This window comes from Oncorhynchus mykiss, chromosome 10 (genome assembly GCF_013265735.2).
Source record: "Oncorhynchus mykiss isolate Arlee chromosome 10, USDA_OmykA_1.1, whole genome shotgun sequence".
NCBI classification, from domain to species: Eukaryota; Metazoa; Chordata; class Actinopteri; order Salmoniformes; family Salmonidae; genus Oncorhynchus; species Oncorhynchus mykiss.
In genome coordinates, this window is record NC_048574.1 from 1,042,209 (window position 1) to 1,059,180 (window position 16,972).

General features: G+C 42.0%; 1 protein-coding gene across 1 annotated transcript; it reads left to right on the forward strand.

Annotated features, from left to right (window-relative positions):
* Nucleotides 1–7,298: 7,298 nt before the first annotated feature.
* LOC110533255 (UDP-glucuronosyltransferase 2C1) lies at nt 7,299–16,091 on the forward strand. Its single transcript, XM_021617340.2, has 5 exons — nt 7,299–7,396; nt 7,662–7,804; nt 13,160–13,324; nt 13,727–14,440; nt 14,564–16,091. Exons 2-5 carry the CDS (start codon nt 7,667–7,669, stop codon nt 15,149–15,151), a joined length of 1,605 nt encoding a protein of 534 aa, XP_021473015.2. The 5' UTR covers nt 7,299–7,396; nt 7,662–7,666; the 3' UTR covers nt 15,152–16,091.
* Nucleotides 16,092–16,972: the final 881 nt, after the last annotated feature.

Below are 16,972 nucleotides of genomic sequence, written 5' to 3' on the forward strand. Positions count from 1 at the left end.
GAGAGGGGGGAGAGAGTCTAGTGAGAGAGGGGGGGGGGAGTCTAGTGAGAGAGGGGGGAGAGAGTCTAGTGAGAGAGGGGGGAGAGAGTCTAGTGAGAGAGGGGGGAGTCTAGTGAGAGAGGGTGGAGAGAGTCTAGTGAGAGAGGGGGGAGAGAGTCTAGTGAGAGAGGGGGGGGGAGTCTAGTGAGAGAGGGGGAGAGAGTCTAGTGAGAGAGGGTGGAGAGAGTCTAGTGAGAGAGGGGGGGGGGAGAGTCTAGTGCGAGAGGGGGGGGGGAGTCTAGTGAGAGGGGGGGGAGAGTCTCTGCCAGGATTTTATGAACTGTCATAAAGGCATAAAACTTGTGGTGGGAGAGAGAGAGTGAGAGGGGGGGGGCACAATATACAGCCCAAAGGGCAACGTGACACAGCACTATTCATCACTACTAATTCAACCACCCTACGAGACACTATTCATCACTACTAATTCAACCACCCTACGAGACACTATTCATCCCTACTAATTCAACCACCCTACGTGACACTATTCATCCCTAATTCAACCACCCTACGAGACACCAGCCCTATTCATCATTACTAATTCAACCACCCTACTAGACACTATTCATCATTACTAATTCAACCACCCTACTAGACACTATTCATCATTACTAATTCAACCACCCTACTAGACACTATTCATCCCTACTAATTCAACCACCCTACTAGACACTATTCATCCCTACTAATTCAACCACCCTACGTGACCCTATTCATCCCTACTAATTCAACCACCCTACTAGACACTATTCATCCCTACTAATTCAACCACCCTACGTGACACTATTCATCACTACTAATTCAACCACCCTACTAGACACTATTCATCCCTACTAATTCAACCACCCTACTAGACACTATTCATCCCTACTAATTCAACCACCCTACGTGACCCTATTCATCCCTACTAATTCAACCACCCTACTAGACACTATTCATCCCTACTAATTCAACCACCCTACGTGACACTATTCATCACTACTAATTCAACCAACCTACGTGATACCAGCCCTATTCATCACTACTAATTCAACCACCCTACGTGACACTATTCATCCCTACTAATTCAACCACCCTACTAGACACTATTCATCCCTACTAATTCAACCACCCTACGTGACACTATTCATCCCTACTAATTCAACCACCCTACGTGACACTATTCATCCCTACTAATTCAACCACCCTACTAGACACTATTCATCACTACTAATTCAACCACCCTACTAGACACTATTCATCCCTACTAATTCAACCACCCTACGTGACACTATTCATCCCTACTAATTCAACCACCCTACTAGACACTATTCATCACTCCTAATTCAACCACCCTACGAGACACCAGCACTATTCATCCCTACTAATTCAACCACCCTACTAGACACTATTCATCCCTACTAATTCAACCACCCTACGAGACACCAGCACTATTCATCCCTACTAATTCAACCACCCTACGAGACACCAGCACTATTCATCCCTACTAATTCAACCACCCTACGTGACACTATTCATCACTACTAATTCAACCACCCTTCTAGGCAGGGTTGCAAAGAAAAGCCATATCTCAGACTGGCCAATAAAACGAAAGATTAAGATGGACATTATATATATATATATATACTGTATATTTTTATAGTGGAAAGTATTCAGACCCCTTGACTTTTTTCCACATTTTGTTCCATTGTATACATAGGGCTTCTGAGTGGCTCAGTGGTCTAAGACACTACATCACAGTGCAAGAAGTGTCATTGCAGTACCTGGTTCAAATCCAGGCTGGTTAGATTACAGGCTTTATCACATTCAGCTGCAATTGGCACAATTGTCCGTGTATAGGCCGTCACTGTAAATAAGAATTTTGTTCTTAACTGACTAGTTAAATAAATATATGTACTCCCCATCTGGTTTGGCTGTCATTTGTTTCTCAACGGGTCAATGACCCAACACACCTCCAGGCCAATAACTCAAATACACATGAAAACATGAAATGATCCAGGGAATCGAAAGAACATTACTCAGAGATGGACAAAACAATATAACATTCATTATGGGCGAGCCTTTCCTTTTACAAAGCCTGGCACAAAACACCACACAGGCATGAAGACAAACATTAGTGAAAAAACAACGTTTAAAAAAAAAAAAAATCTCTGGGGGCTGGTGTCTACATTCACTAGGAGTGACGTGGTTCACTATGAGAACACGAAAACACAGCCAGTCGAAACTTCCTGGTTCTACCAGGGAAATGAAAATGTGCTCGTTCTAGCTTTGTGGATTGGATGTTTATGATCAAAACGTATCGTTGCTAATATGATAATGGCTACACATTGTGGCAGAGCCAGGGTGAAATCCCTTTTAACTCAGCAACATTTGTGGGTTTTCGAGTAGGAAAGGCTCGTTTAAGGTCCTGCCACAACATGTCAATTGGTTTTAGGTCTGTTTGTCTGAGGAGCTTGCATGGCTGCGTGCTCGATTGTATACACCTGTCAGCAACAGGTGTAGCTGAAATAGACAAATCCACTCATTTGAAGGGGTGTCCACATACTTTTGTATACATCGTGGCCAAAAGTATTGAGAATTACACACTTTTTTATTTTCAAAGTCTGCTGCCTCAGTTTGTATGATGGCAAATTGCATAAACTCCAGAATGTTATGAAGAGTGATCAGATGAATTGCAAATAATTGCAAAGTCCCTCATTGCCATGCAAATGAACTGAATCCCCCAAAAAACATTTCCACTGCATTTCAGCCCTGCCACAAAAGGACCAGCTGACATCATGTCATTGATTCTCTCGTTAACACAGGTGTGAGTGTTGACGAGGACAAGGCTGGAGATCACTCTGTCATGCTGATTGAGTTTGAATAACAGACTGGAAGCTTCAAAAGGAGGGTGGTGCTTGGAATCATTGTTCTTCCTCTGTCAACCATGGTAACCTGCAAGACAACACGTGCCGTCATCATTGCTTTGCACAAAAAGGGCTTCACAGGCAAGGATTTAGCTGCCAGTAAGATTGCACCTAAATCAACCATATATCGGATCATCAAGAACTTCAAGGAGAGCGGTTCAACTGTTGTGAAGAAGGCTTCAGGACGCCCAAGAAAGTCCAGAAAGCGGCAGGACCGTCTCCTAAAGTTGATTCAGCTGCAGGATCGGGGCACCACCAGTACAGAGCTTGCTCAGGAATGGCAGCAAGCGGGTGTGAGTGCATCTGCACGCACAGTGAGGCAAAGACTTTTGGAGCATGGCCTGGTGTCAAGAAGGGCAGCAAAGAAGCCACTTCTCTTCAGGAAAAACATCAGGACAGATATTCTGCAAAAGGTACAGAGATTGGACTGCTGAGGACTGGGGTAAAGTCGTTTTCTCTGATGAATCTCCTTTCCGATTGTTCGGGGCATCTGGAAAAAGCTTGTCCGGAGAAGACAAGGTAAGCGCTACCATCAGTCCTGTGTCATGCCAACAGTAAAGCATCGGAGACCATTCATGGTTGCTTCTCAGCCAAGGGAGTGGGCTCACTCACAATTTTGCCTGAGAACACATCCATGAATAAAGAATGGAACCAACACATCTTCCGAGAGCAACTTCTTCCAACCATCCAGGAACAGTTTGGTGACGAACAATGCCTTTTCCAGCATGTTGGAGCACCTTGCCATAAAGCAAAAACTATAACTAAGAGGTTCGGGGAACAAAACCTTGATATTTTGGGTCAGTGGCCAGGAAACTCCCCAGACCTTAATCCTATTGAGAACTTGTTGTCAATCCTCAAGAGGCAGGTGCATAAACAAAAACCCACACATTCTGACAAACTCCAGCATTGATTATGCAAGAATGGGCTGCCATCAGTCAGGATGTGGCCCAGAAGTTCATTGACAGCATGCCAGGGTGGATTGCAGAGGTCTTGAAAAAGAAGGGTCAACACTGCAAACATTGACTCTTTGCATCAACTTCATGTAATTGTCAATAAAAGCCATTGACACTTATGAAATGCTTGTAATTATACATCAGTATTCCATAGCATCATCTGACAAAAATATCTAAAGACACTGAAGCAGCAAACTTTGTGGAAATTTTGTTTGTGTCATTCTCAAAACTTTTGGCCACGACTGTATACAGTGTACATTCATCTGCTTCTGTTGGCACGTTATGAAGACATACCTTCAGGTTCTTCTGTGGCACGTTATGAAGACATACCTTCATCTGCTTCTGTAGGCAAGTTATTCAGAAAGTATTCAAACGCTTTTATTTTTTCCACATTTTGTTGTGTTACAAAGTGGGATTAAAATTGGTTTAGTTGTAAAGTTGGCAACGATCTACACAAACTACTCTAACATTTGTAAAAAAATAAAATAAAAAGTAATGAAAAGTAAAACACCAATATATCTTGAATAAGATACAATAAGTATTCAACACCCTGAGTCAATACACGTTAGAATCATCTCACAGCGATTACAGCTGTTTTCACTCTACCAATAGGTAGAATCATCTCACAGCGATTACAGCTGTTTTCACTCTACCAATAGGTAGAATCATCTCTCACAGCGATTACAGCTGTTTTCACTCTACCAATAGGTAGAATCATCTCACAGCGATTACAGCTGTTTTCACTCTACCAATAGGTAGAATCATCTCACAGCGATTACAGCTGTTTTCACTCTACCAACAGGTAGAATCATCTCACAGCGATTACAGCTGTTTTCACTCTACCAACAGGTAGAATCATCTCACAGCGATTACAGCTGTTTTCACTCTACCAATAGGTAGAATCATCTCACAGCGATTACAGCTGTTTTCACTCTACCAATAGGTAGAAGAATCATCTCTCACAGCGATTACAGCTGTGATTCTTTCTCAGTATGTCTCTAAGATCCATCCTCAATGTCTGCTTTTTGATTTTCACTCTACCAATAGGTAGAATCATCTCACAGCGATTACAGCTGTGATTCTTTCTCAGTATGTCTCTAAGATCCATCCTCAATGTCTGCTTTTTGATTTTCACTCTACCAATAGGTAGAATAATCTCTCACAGCGATTACAGCTGTTTTCACTCATCCAACAGGTAGAATCATCTCTCACAGCTGTTTTCACTCTACCATTAGGTAGAATCATCTCACAGCGATTACAGCTGTGATTCTTTCTCAGTATGTCTCTGAGAGCTTTGCACATTATTCTTTTGAAAATCCTTCAACCTCTTTGAGGTTAAATCTGTGTTTGAAGTTCACTGCTCGACTGAGGGGCCTTACAGATATGTGTTTTATCATGTTTTACCATTGGAAAGTAATACAAATGGAGGTGATGGTTTGCTTTAGGACCACGCGGACACCTCCAAGTGGTCGAGTAGGCTGCTTGGAGTGTTTTTCCGACCTGAAAAAAATGTATTACAATATTAGAATTATGTCCCACCCACTTCTAAAACCAAAGTTGCACCCCTGGGTACAGAAGTCATAAAAATCATGTAAATTTAACCACTATTATTGTACACAGAATAAGTCCATGCAACTCATTATGTGACTTGTTTAATTAAGGGTTCCGCTAGAAATGGCAGAGCGCAAAAAAAAACAAAAAACTTTCATACATTCACAAGTGCAATGCACCTAATTAAAGATGAACTTCTTGTTAATCTAGCCACCGTGTCCAATTTCAAAAAGGCTTTACAGCAAAAGCACACCATATGATTATGTTAGGTCAGAGCTTAGTCACAAAAAACATACAGCAATTTTCCAGCCAAAGAGAAGAGTCACAAAAAGCAGAAAAATAGATAAAATTAATCACTAACCTTTGATGATCTTCATCAGATGGCACTCATAGGACCTCATGTTACTCAATACATGTATGGTTTGTTCGATAAAGTTCATATTTATATCCAAAAACGCACATCGGTGCGTTATGTTCAGTAATGTTGTGCCTCGAAAACATCGGGCAAATTTGCTGAGAGCCACATCAATTTACAGAAATACTCATCATAAACTTTGATAAAAGATACATGTGTTGTGCATAGAATTAAAGATATACTTCTCCTTAATGCAACCGCTGTCTCAGATTTTAAAAAAGCTTTACGGAAAAAGCACACCATGCAATTATCTGAGTACAGCGCTAAGCCACAAAAACAAGCCATGTTGTGGAGTCAGTAAAAGTCAGAAATAGCATCATAAATATTCACTTACCTTTGATGATCTTCATCAGAATGCACTCACAGGAATCCCAGTTCCACAGTAAATGTTTGTTTTGTTCGATAAAGTTCGTCTTTATGTCCAAATGCCTCCTTTTTTGTTAGCGCATTTAGTTTACCCATCGAAACTCACAAGGCGCGAGCAAGTCCAGACGAAAGTCCAGACGAAAAGTCCAAAAAGTTATATTACAGATCGTAGAAACATGTCAAACGATGTATAGAATCAATCTTCAGGATGTTTTTATCATACATATTTTTCCTTTCTAGTGGAAGCCTTAGGAAGTGCAATATGACACCATTTACAATGTATATTGGATAGGCAAAGACTTGAAAACCTACAAACCTCAGATTTCCCACTTCCTGATTGGATTTCTTCTCAGGTTTTTGCCTGCCATATGAGTTCTGTTATACTCACAGACATAATTCGAACAGTTTTAGAAACATCAGATTGTTTTCTATCCAACTCTACTACTGATATGCATATATTAACTTCTGGGCCTGAGTAGCAGGCAGTTTACTCTGGGCATGCTTGTCATCCGAACGTGAAAATACTGCCCCCTATCCCAAACAGGTTAACACATTTGTACTCCTGAAATGATTTAGTCTTGCCATAACAAAGGGGTTGAATACTCTTTGACTCAGGACATTTCAGCTTTTAATTTTTTATTCATTTGTAACAAAAATCTAAAAACAGAATTCCACTTTGACATTATGGGGTATTAAACCAGAGACACAAACATCTCAATTTAATCCATGTTAAATTCAGACTGTAACACAACAAAACGTTTTAAAGGTTCAGGTGAATACATTCTGACAACAACCTGGAGTCAGACTAGAGGTGGACACAATCACATATGGATTGTATCAATGATAAGTAGGCATTTACATTGGGTAAGAGGTCAGTTATGTGACAGGTGTGTTTTACCAGAACTCACTAGTGTTATTGCCCATGTAGTGGTTGAATCACAAATGGCATCCTATTCCCTACAATAGTCTACTATGTCGACCAGAGCCCTGAGGACCCTGGGCAAAACTAGTGCAATTTGGGAGGCACCACTATCTGTTTGTAAATCATCTACCTGGGCTATGGCAGGACTTCTGTACTATCAGGAGTATGAACTTTCAGAAGTTCAAAGTATTGCCAGCCGATATGTAACCATTTTCGTTGTTAGTGCTGCATGGACTCTATAGCACCGGTAAGCCAACTCTTAATGGATATTCTTATTCACCTACACTCAAGTAGTTTGTTGCTATGTAATAGTGTAATAAAGCTGTGCAGACAATACTAACTTATTGACACAAGTATATAACATAATGGTGTTTAGTTTATTGAACTGTTATTTAACTATACGTTGCACGGGTGTAAGACTTGACTTGCTTTCAGGTCAATAAAGCATTTTACGTCTAGAGGTGACTAGTTGGAAAAACAAGTGACTTTTGTCCCCTTTTTCCTCTGTGTAGACACAATGTATTCTCGCTCTCCTTGGGGAGACCTCTCGTTTCTAAGTCTGGTGTCATTTCTCCTTCTCCTTCCTGCACCGTCCTGCCATGGAGGAAAAGTCCTGGTCTTTCCTGTCGATGGAAGCCACTGGGTCAACATGAAGGTGCTCAATGTTGTGTCTAGCGTTTTGTTACTTTACGAAGATTTCATGCTGATTATTCCCTTCTGATGTCGGGAATCCAAGCAGGATTTCTGAAAAATCAGGGAATTTTGAAAAGCAAATAGAAATTTGTTCCATAGTTGTGTCTTGACGTATTGTACAGTGAGTGTACAAAACATTAGGAACACCTGCTCTTTCCACGATATAGACTGATGAGGTGAATCCAGGTGAAATATATGAATCCCTTATTGATCTCACCTGTTAAATCCACTTCAATCAGTGTAGATGCAGGGGAGGAGACGGGTTAAAGAAGGATTTATAAGCCCTGAGACAATGGAGACATGGATTGTGTCTGTGTGCCATTCAGATGGTGAATGGGCAAGACAAAATATTTAAGTGCCCTTGAACAGGGTATGGTAGTAAGTGCCAGGCGTACATGTTTCAGTGTGTCAATAATTGCAACTTACTGTTAACTTAGTTACATTTGACCAAATCCCTCCAATTACATAGGTTTATATTATTATATATTATGTCGCAGGGCTCGACATACAGGACTGCCCGCTGGCCGGGGGAGGTTATTAATGGAAACTTTCTGGGCAGTTGGTCATCCACGGCCTGCTTGGAAAAAATACATATATTTATGTATAAACTCTGCAAAAAATAAATAAAACGTCCTCTCACTGTGTTTATTTTCAGCAAACTTAACACGTGTAGATATTTGTATGAACATAACAAGATTCAGCAACTGAGACATAAACTGAACAAGTTCCACAGACATGTAACTAACAGAAATTGAATAATGTGTCCCTGAACAAAGGGGGAGGGTCAAAATCAAAGTAACAGTCAGTATCTAGTGTGGCCACCAGCTGCATTAAAACCTCTTAGGGATCCCTTAACTCTCCAATCCCGTTAGCGGGATCGATTTGACAACATCCAGTGAAATTGCAGAGCGACAAATTCAAACTACAGAAATATAAATATTCAACATAACCGAAAATATAAGTGTAATACATCAAAATAAAGCTTAACCTCTCTGATCTCCCAAGCTCATTACCATAACGCAACGTTAACTATTCATGAAAATCGCAAATGAAATGAAATAAATATGCCATCTCGCAAGCTTAGCCTTTTGTAAACAACACTGTCATCTCAGATTTTCAAAATATGCTTCTCAACCATAGGAAAACAATAATTTGTGTAACAGTAGCTAGCAAACAAAGGATTTAGCGTTAGCATTAGCGTTAGCATCCAGCACGCAACATTTCAACAAAAACATAAAAGCCTTCAAATAAAATCATTTACCTTTGAAGAACTTCTGATGTTTTCAATGAGGATACTCTGTTAGATAGCAGATGCTCAGTTTTTCCAAAAAGATTCTTTGTGTATTAGAAATAGCTCCGTTTTATACATCACATTTGGCTACCAAAAAAAAACCGAAAATTCAGTCCTCAAAACGCGAACTTTTTTCCAAATTAACTCCATAATATCGACTGAAAACATGGCAAACGTTGTTTAGAATCAATCATCAAGGTGTTTTTCACATATCTCTTCATTGATACATCGTTCTTGGACACATGGTTTCTCCCCTGAATCAAATGGTAAAGTAAAAGCAGCTGGCAATTGCGCACCGAATTCCACGCAGGACACCAGGCGGACACTTGGAAAATGTAGTCTCTTATGGTCAATCTTCCAATGATATGCCTACAAATACGTCACAATGCTGCTAAGACCTTGGGCGAACGACAGAAAGTGTAGGCTCATTCGTTGCGCAATCACAGCCATATAAGGAGACAATGGAAAACAGAACTTCAGAAATTCTGCTAATTCCTGGTTGATGCATCATCTTGGTTTCGCCTGTAGAATGAGTTCTGGGGCACTTACAGACAAAATCTTTGCAGATTCTGAAACTTCAGAGTGTTGTCTTTCCAAAACTGTCAAGAATATGCATAGTCGAGCATCTTTTCGTGACAAAATATCGCGCTTAAAACGGGAACGTTTTTTATCCAAAAATGAAATAGCGCCCCTAGAGATCTAACAGGTTAACTTCTTGTTAATCCAGCCGCTGTGTCAGATTTCAAAAAGGCTTTACGGCGAAAGCAAACCATACGATTATCTGAGGACAGCAACCCGCATTCAAAAACATGAAAACCACTTTCAACCAGGTGCGACACGAAAGTCAGAAATAGCCATATAAGAAATGTCTTACCTTTGAAGATCGTCATCTTTTTGCAATCTCAAATGTCTCAGTGACACAATGAATGGTCGTTTTGTTCGATAAATTCCTTCTTTATATCCCCAAAATATCAGTTTATTTGGCACGTTTGATTCAGAAATACACCGGTCCCAACATGACTACAAAGTATCTAATAAGTTACCTGTAAACTTGGTCCAAACATTTCAAACAACGTTCCTAATCCAACCTCAGGTATCCTAAAACGTAAATAATCGATGCAAGATTTAAGATGGGAAAACAACACGGACTCCTGTTCACGCGCAACAAATAGACTAGAACCCTTCAGAGTGACACGTAGAAAGAACAGCACTACTTCTTCATTTCTCAAAAGAAAAACATTAAACCATGTCTAAAGACTGTTGACATCTAGTGGTAGCCATAGGAACTGCAATCGGGGCCCATATGAGTCAGGTTAGCCTTAGAAAGCCATTGGAAAACACAATGACCTATAAAACAAATTCCCTGGATGGACTGTCCTCGGGGTTTCGCCTGCCAAATCAGTTCTGTTATACACACAGACATTATTCTAACAGTTTTAGAAACTTCAGAGTGTTTTCTATCCAAATCTACTAGGTATATACATATCCTAGCTTCTGGGCCTGAGTAACAGTCAGTTTACTTTGGGCACGCTTTTCATCCGGAGGTGAAAATACTGCCCCCTAGCCCGAAGAAGTACTGCAGTGCATCTCCTCCTCCTGGACTGCACCAGATTTGCCGGTTCTTGCTGTGAGATGTTACCACACTCATCCATCAAGGCACCTGCAAGTTCTCAGCACATTTCTGGGGGGAATGATCCAACAGGTCCCAGATGTGCTCAATGGGATTGAGATCCGGGCTCTTCATTGGCCATGGCAGAACACTGACATTCCTGTCTTTCAGGAAATCACGCACAGGACGAGCAGTATGGCTGGTGGCAATGTCATGCTGGAGGATCATGTCAGGATGAGCCTACATGAAGAGTACCACATGAGGGAGGAGGATGTCTTCCCTGTAACGCACAGAGTTGAGATTGCCTGCAATGACAACAAGCTCAGTCTGATGATGCTGTGACACACCGCCCCAGACCATGACGGACCCTCCACCTCCAAATCGTTTCTGCTCCAGAGTACAGGCCTCGGTGTAACGCTTATTCCTTCAACGATAAATGCAAATCCGACCATCACCCCTGGTGAGACAAAACAGCTACTCGTCAGTGAAGAAAACTTTTTGCCAGACCTGTCTGGTCCATCCACAGTGGGTTTTTGCCCATTGGTGACGTTGTTGCCGGTGATGTCTGCTGAGGACATGCCTTACAACAGGCCTCAGTCCAGCCTCGCTCAGCCTATTACGGACAGTCTGAGCACTGATTGAGGGATTTGTGCGATTTTGGTATAACTCAGGCAGTTGTTGTTGCCATCCTGTACCTGTCCCGCAGGTGTGATGTTCGGATGTACCAATCCTGTGCAGGTGTTGTTACACGTGGTCTGCCACTGCGAGGATGATCAGCTGTCCATCCTGTCTCCCTGTAGCGCTGTCTTAGGCTTCTCACAGTACGGACATTGCAATGTATTGCCCTGGCCACATCTGCATTCCTAATGCCTTCTTGCAGCATGCTTAAGGCACGTTCATACAGATGAGCAGGGACCCTGGGCATATTTATTTTGTTGTTTTTCAGAGTCAGTAGAAAGGCCTCTTTAGTGTCCTAAGTTTTCACAAGTGTGACCTTAATTGCCTACAGTCTGCCTACAGTCTGTAAGCTATTAATGTCTTAATGACCGTTCCACAGGTGCATGTTCATTAGTTGTTCATGGTTCATTGAACAAGCATAGGAAACAATGTTTAAACCCTTGAACATCTGTCAAGATATTTGGACTTTTACGAATTATCCCTGGAAAAGGGAAGTTTCTTTTTTTGCTGAGTTTATATATATACAGTACAGTTGAAGTCGATTTGGACACACCTACTAACTTAAGTTTTTTTTTGTGACAATTTTTTACATTGTAGAATAATAGTGAAGACATCAACACTATTAAATAACACATAGGGAATAATGTAGTAACCAAAAAAAGTGTAAAACAAATCAAAATATATTTTAGATTCTTCAAAGTAGCCACCCTTTGCCTTCATAACAGACTTTGGACACTTTGGACATTTGACCGCCAAACCTAAACGTTGTAAATAGCCGCAAGAAGAAGAAAAAAAAATATATATTATAAAAGTACTTTTACTTAAATACGGATTTTCAGTACTGTAGAAACCTCTGCTATTGGTCATTTACCGTTATGGTGTTCTACACAAGTTTTGTGATTTCAAACGAATGATTTCAACTATATTAATCAGGCCACACCTCACCACAACCACCAAAGTGGGTGTCGGCCCTCCAGGACCGGAATTGAAGAACCCTGCATCTCAATGAGACTACTGTGTGTATTGTGCTAACATATGGAGTTGTTTTAGGACGGTCATACTGTGGATCATTTAGCTAAATGATGTTGAATTATAGGACCCCTTTAGGTATTAAAAAATATATATTGAAAAAAGATTTGATAAAATATTGAATTTGGCCTTTACTACTATAGCCCATAGAACGATTGAATGACATTGGAAAAAATAAAATGATTTTGAAGTGTCTGTATTATATCTTATTTTCATTTTTTGAATATTTAATCCCTTATTTTTGATACAAAATGACCTTCATACCTCCATTTGCTTGCATGGGTTAGCTTCGGACGAGTCCAGTGACACTGCTGGGGGTCGTAGAACAAAACAGAGAACACCATCATGTTTGTGAGAGTCATCTTTCCATAGACTGGTCATATTAGTTTTGTAGGTCAAACCGTTGGGACCCTACAGACGTTTTCGTGAGAAGACCGATTTCGGGATGTCTCAAAGTCTGACAAACGCTGCTGTAGCTCGGTCAACTTCTACCGCAGATGTGGAAGGGTGACCTAGGCAGATGCAGTGGATTGAGATCAGCTCATGATATCTTCAGCTTGAACTGAACGATTTTGATGCACATTTACTTCTTGGGTTTCTTAGATTGAGGATGTATACCTTTTATAAGGCACATTTTTGACAGCTCTCCACAACATGCCTCTGACATAATACCATTCCCTTGTGAGCTTACTAACGTCACCAATGTGTAGGTACTGATCGAGGAGCTTCATGCCAGAGGCCACACCATCACGGTGGTCAGACCCTCCACCAGCTGGTACATCACTGAGGAGTCACCTCTATACACCTCCATCACCATCAAGGAGAAAGAATCCTTATACAGCTTCTTCGAGGCCTTCCTACAGAAGCACTTTAAGGTACAGTATATGTCTTCATAACGTGCCTATAGAAGAACCTGAAGGTATGTCTTCATAACGTGCCTACAGAAGAACCTGAAGGTATGTCTTCATAACGTGCCTATAGAAGAACCTGAAGGTATGTCTTCATAACGTGCCTACAGAAGAACCTGAAGGTATGTCTTCATAACGTGCCTATAGAAGAACCTGAAGGTATGTCTTCATAACGTGCCTATAGAAGAACCTGAAGGTATGTCTTCATAACGTGCCTTCAGAAGCACATGAAGGTTTGATGTGTCTTCTTGATTGGTTGATTGGTTGATCAATCGATCCAGCTAGCAAACCAGCCAATCAACCATCCAGCAAGACATCCATTTATTTTGTCTAAGAAACATTCAATCTCTGTTTAATATCTTACAACAGGCTCAGCAAGAGGTGGTATCGACACTGAAGTTCTTCCAACTAACCATGGAGTTCCTCAGTATGATAGAAGAAGCGCACATCCTGGCTTGCGACACACTGGCTCGCATGTTCGACGACAGGAAGCTGATGAAGAGTCTCCAGGATGCTCAGTATGACATGATGCTCACCGACCCTGCTATGGCTGGAGGGCTGCTGATGGCCCACTACCTCAAACTGCCTGTGGTACTCAACGCCCGTTGGATCACCAGCGGGGAAGGCCATTTTGCCATCGCCCCCTCTCCCCTGTCCTACATCCCGGTCCCAGGGTCTGGATTCACTGACAAGATGACCTTCGTCCAACGGGTCCAAAACATGCTGCACTACAGCATCATCGTGTATCAGCAGAGGTTCATGGTTGGGCCGAGTTATGACGCAATTTGCGCCAAGTACTTCGAAGGGGGCTGTGACATCATCTCCTTGATCCAGGAAGCTGACATCTGGCTGATGAGGTCTGACTTTGTGTTTGACTTCCCCCGTCCCACCATGCCCAACGTCATCTACATGGGGGGGTTCCAGTGCAAGCCGGCCCAGCCCCTGCCTCCAGACCTGGAGGAGTTTGTCCAGAGTGCCGGGGAGCATGGGGTGATCGTCATGTCTCTGGGGACTCTTGTCAATGCACTTCCTGTTGATATCACAGACCAGATCGCCAGCGTGTTCGCCAAGCTGCCTCAGAAGGTATCCTGATTGTTTTTCATTATTAGCATTTATATGTAAAGCTCTCTGCAATGCAAGTGATGTAAAGTGATGTAAATGAGAAGTTATTTAAAGAGAAATTCATATCTTCTTCTTCTATCTAAGGTGATCTGGAGGCACCGGGGCAAGAGGCCCTCCACTCTGGGTAACAACACTCTTCTGGTGGACTGGATGCCCCAGAAAGACCTCCTGGGTCACCCCCAGACCAGAGCCTTTGTGGCCCATGGAGGAACCAATGGGGTCCAGGAGGCCATCTACCACGGCACCCCAGTGCTGGGGATACCCCTGTTCTTTGACCAGTATGACAATCTTCTGCGTCTGCAGGAGAGAGGCGCCGCCAAGATCCTGGAGCTGGCCATGTTCAACGGACCCAGTTTCCAGCAGGCTCTGAACCAGGTGCTCACCCACGCCCCCTACAGGGAGAACATGCAGAGATTGTCCCGCCTGCACAGGGACCAGCCCATCAAGCCCATGGACAAGGCCCTCTTCTGGTTGGAGTTTGTGATGCGACACAAGGGGGCGTCTCACCTCCGTACGTCGGCCAACAGGATGCCCTGGTACTCTTACCACTCTGTGGACGTGCTGCTACTGCTGCTGGCTGCCGGGGGAGGAGTCTTGCTCTCTACTGGGCTCCTGATCAGGATCCTCTGGAGAACCTGCCGGAAGAACAGGAACAAAACCAAACAACACTGACACCAGTAGCAGAATCACATTACTGGAAATCAAGACTGTTCTCAGGGCAGACCTGGATATAGCTAAATAGTTTGAATTCTACCATTTTAGGTAACCCTAACCTTTTCCCTAAACTTAATGTAGTTCTCCTAAACCACTGGGTAAGTTCTCTTAACCTGCTACAAAAAAGTAACTTCTGTTAGTAAAAATGAGCAGACACTGCCCTGAGAGCAGTGCTAGTAAAAATGAGCAGACACTGCCCTGAGAGCAGTGTTAGTAAAAATGAGCAGACACTGCCCTGAGAGCAGTGCTAGTAAAAATGAGCAGACACTGCCCTGAGAGCAGTGCTAGTAAAAATGAGCAGACACTGCCCTGAGAGCAGTGCTAGTAAAAATGAGCAGACACTGCCCTGAGAGCAGTGTTAGTAAAAATGAGCAGACACTGCCCTGAGAGCAGTGTTAGTAAAAATGAGCAGACACTGCCCTGAGAGCAGTGCTAGTAAAAATGAGCAGACACTGCCCTGAGAGCAGTGCTAGTAAAAATGAGCAGACACTGCCCTGAGAGCAGTGTTAGTAAAAATGAGCAGACACTGCCCTGAGAGCAGTGCTAGTAAAAATGAGCAGACACTGCCCTGAGAGCAGTGTTAGTATCCACTAATTAGACACTGCCCTGAGAGCAGTGTTAGTATCCACTAATTAGATACAGCCCATTAGATGTCCTTTAATCTATATGAATTATAAATCTGTACTTATATCAGGAACAACATCAAACAACTTATTAAAACCTACAACAACCGTGCAGGGCAGACCTGGTTATAGCTAGATATATTTTCCTTAATGTAGTTCTCCTTACACCCACAGGGTCTTCTGAAAGTATTCACATCCCTTGACTTGTTCAACATGTTGATGTGTTACAACCTGAATTTTAAATCTATAAAAAAAAAAGATGAAAAAAAAAAGATGAAATGTCTTGAGTCAATAAGTTTTCAATCATTTCGTTATGGCAAGCCTAAATATGTTCATGAGTAAAAATGTGCTTCACCAAGTCACATAAGTTGAATGGACTCACTCACATGATTTTTTTATGACTACCTTATCTCTGTACCCCACACATATGTAACGAGCAGGGAATTTCAAACACAGATTCAAACACAAAGACCAGGGAGGTTTTCCAATGCCTCGCAGAGAAGGGCTCCTATTGGTAGATGGGTTCAAATAAAAAAACAGACATTGAATATCCCTTTGAGCATGGTGAAGTTACTCGTTACACTTTGGATGGTGTATCAATACACCCAGTCACTACAAAGTTACAGGCATCCTTCCTAACTCAGTTGCCAGAGAGGAAGGAAACCACTCAGGGATTTCTAAACCTTCCTAAACCTCCTAACAGGGATTTCACCAAGAGGCCAATGGTGACTTTAAAACAGTCACAGAGTTTAATGTCTGTGATAGGAGACAGCTGAGGATGGATCAATAGCATTATAGTTACTCCACAACACAAACCTAAATGACAGAGTGAAAAGAAGGAAGCCTGTACGGAATACAAATATTCCAAAACATGGTCCAACCCACATGTTGTTATAAAACACAGTGGTGAGTTCTGTAGCTAGCAACCTTAATAAACCTGAGTGTGCAGTGATAAGTAGCATCCAGCGATGTAAGTGTTGATGCCGTAACCTTCATGTAAATAACATCCCCATAATCTGTAACAGACATAAAAGTAGCTTGCACAATTTGCCTTCTATTTGTAGAGGACAAACATGTCCTCTACAAGAAGAAGTCTAGCTTGATTTTTAGCCGTTTATAAAGTTCGTCAACATGCATTTTAATAGACAGTTCATCA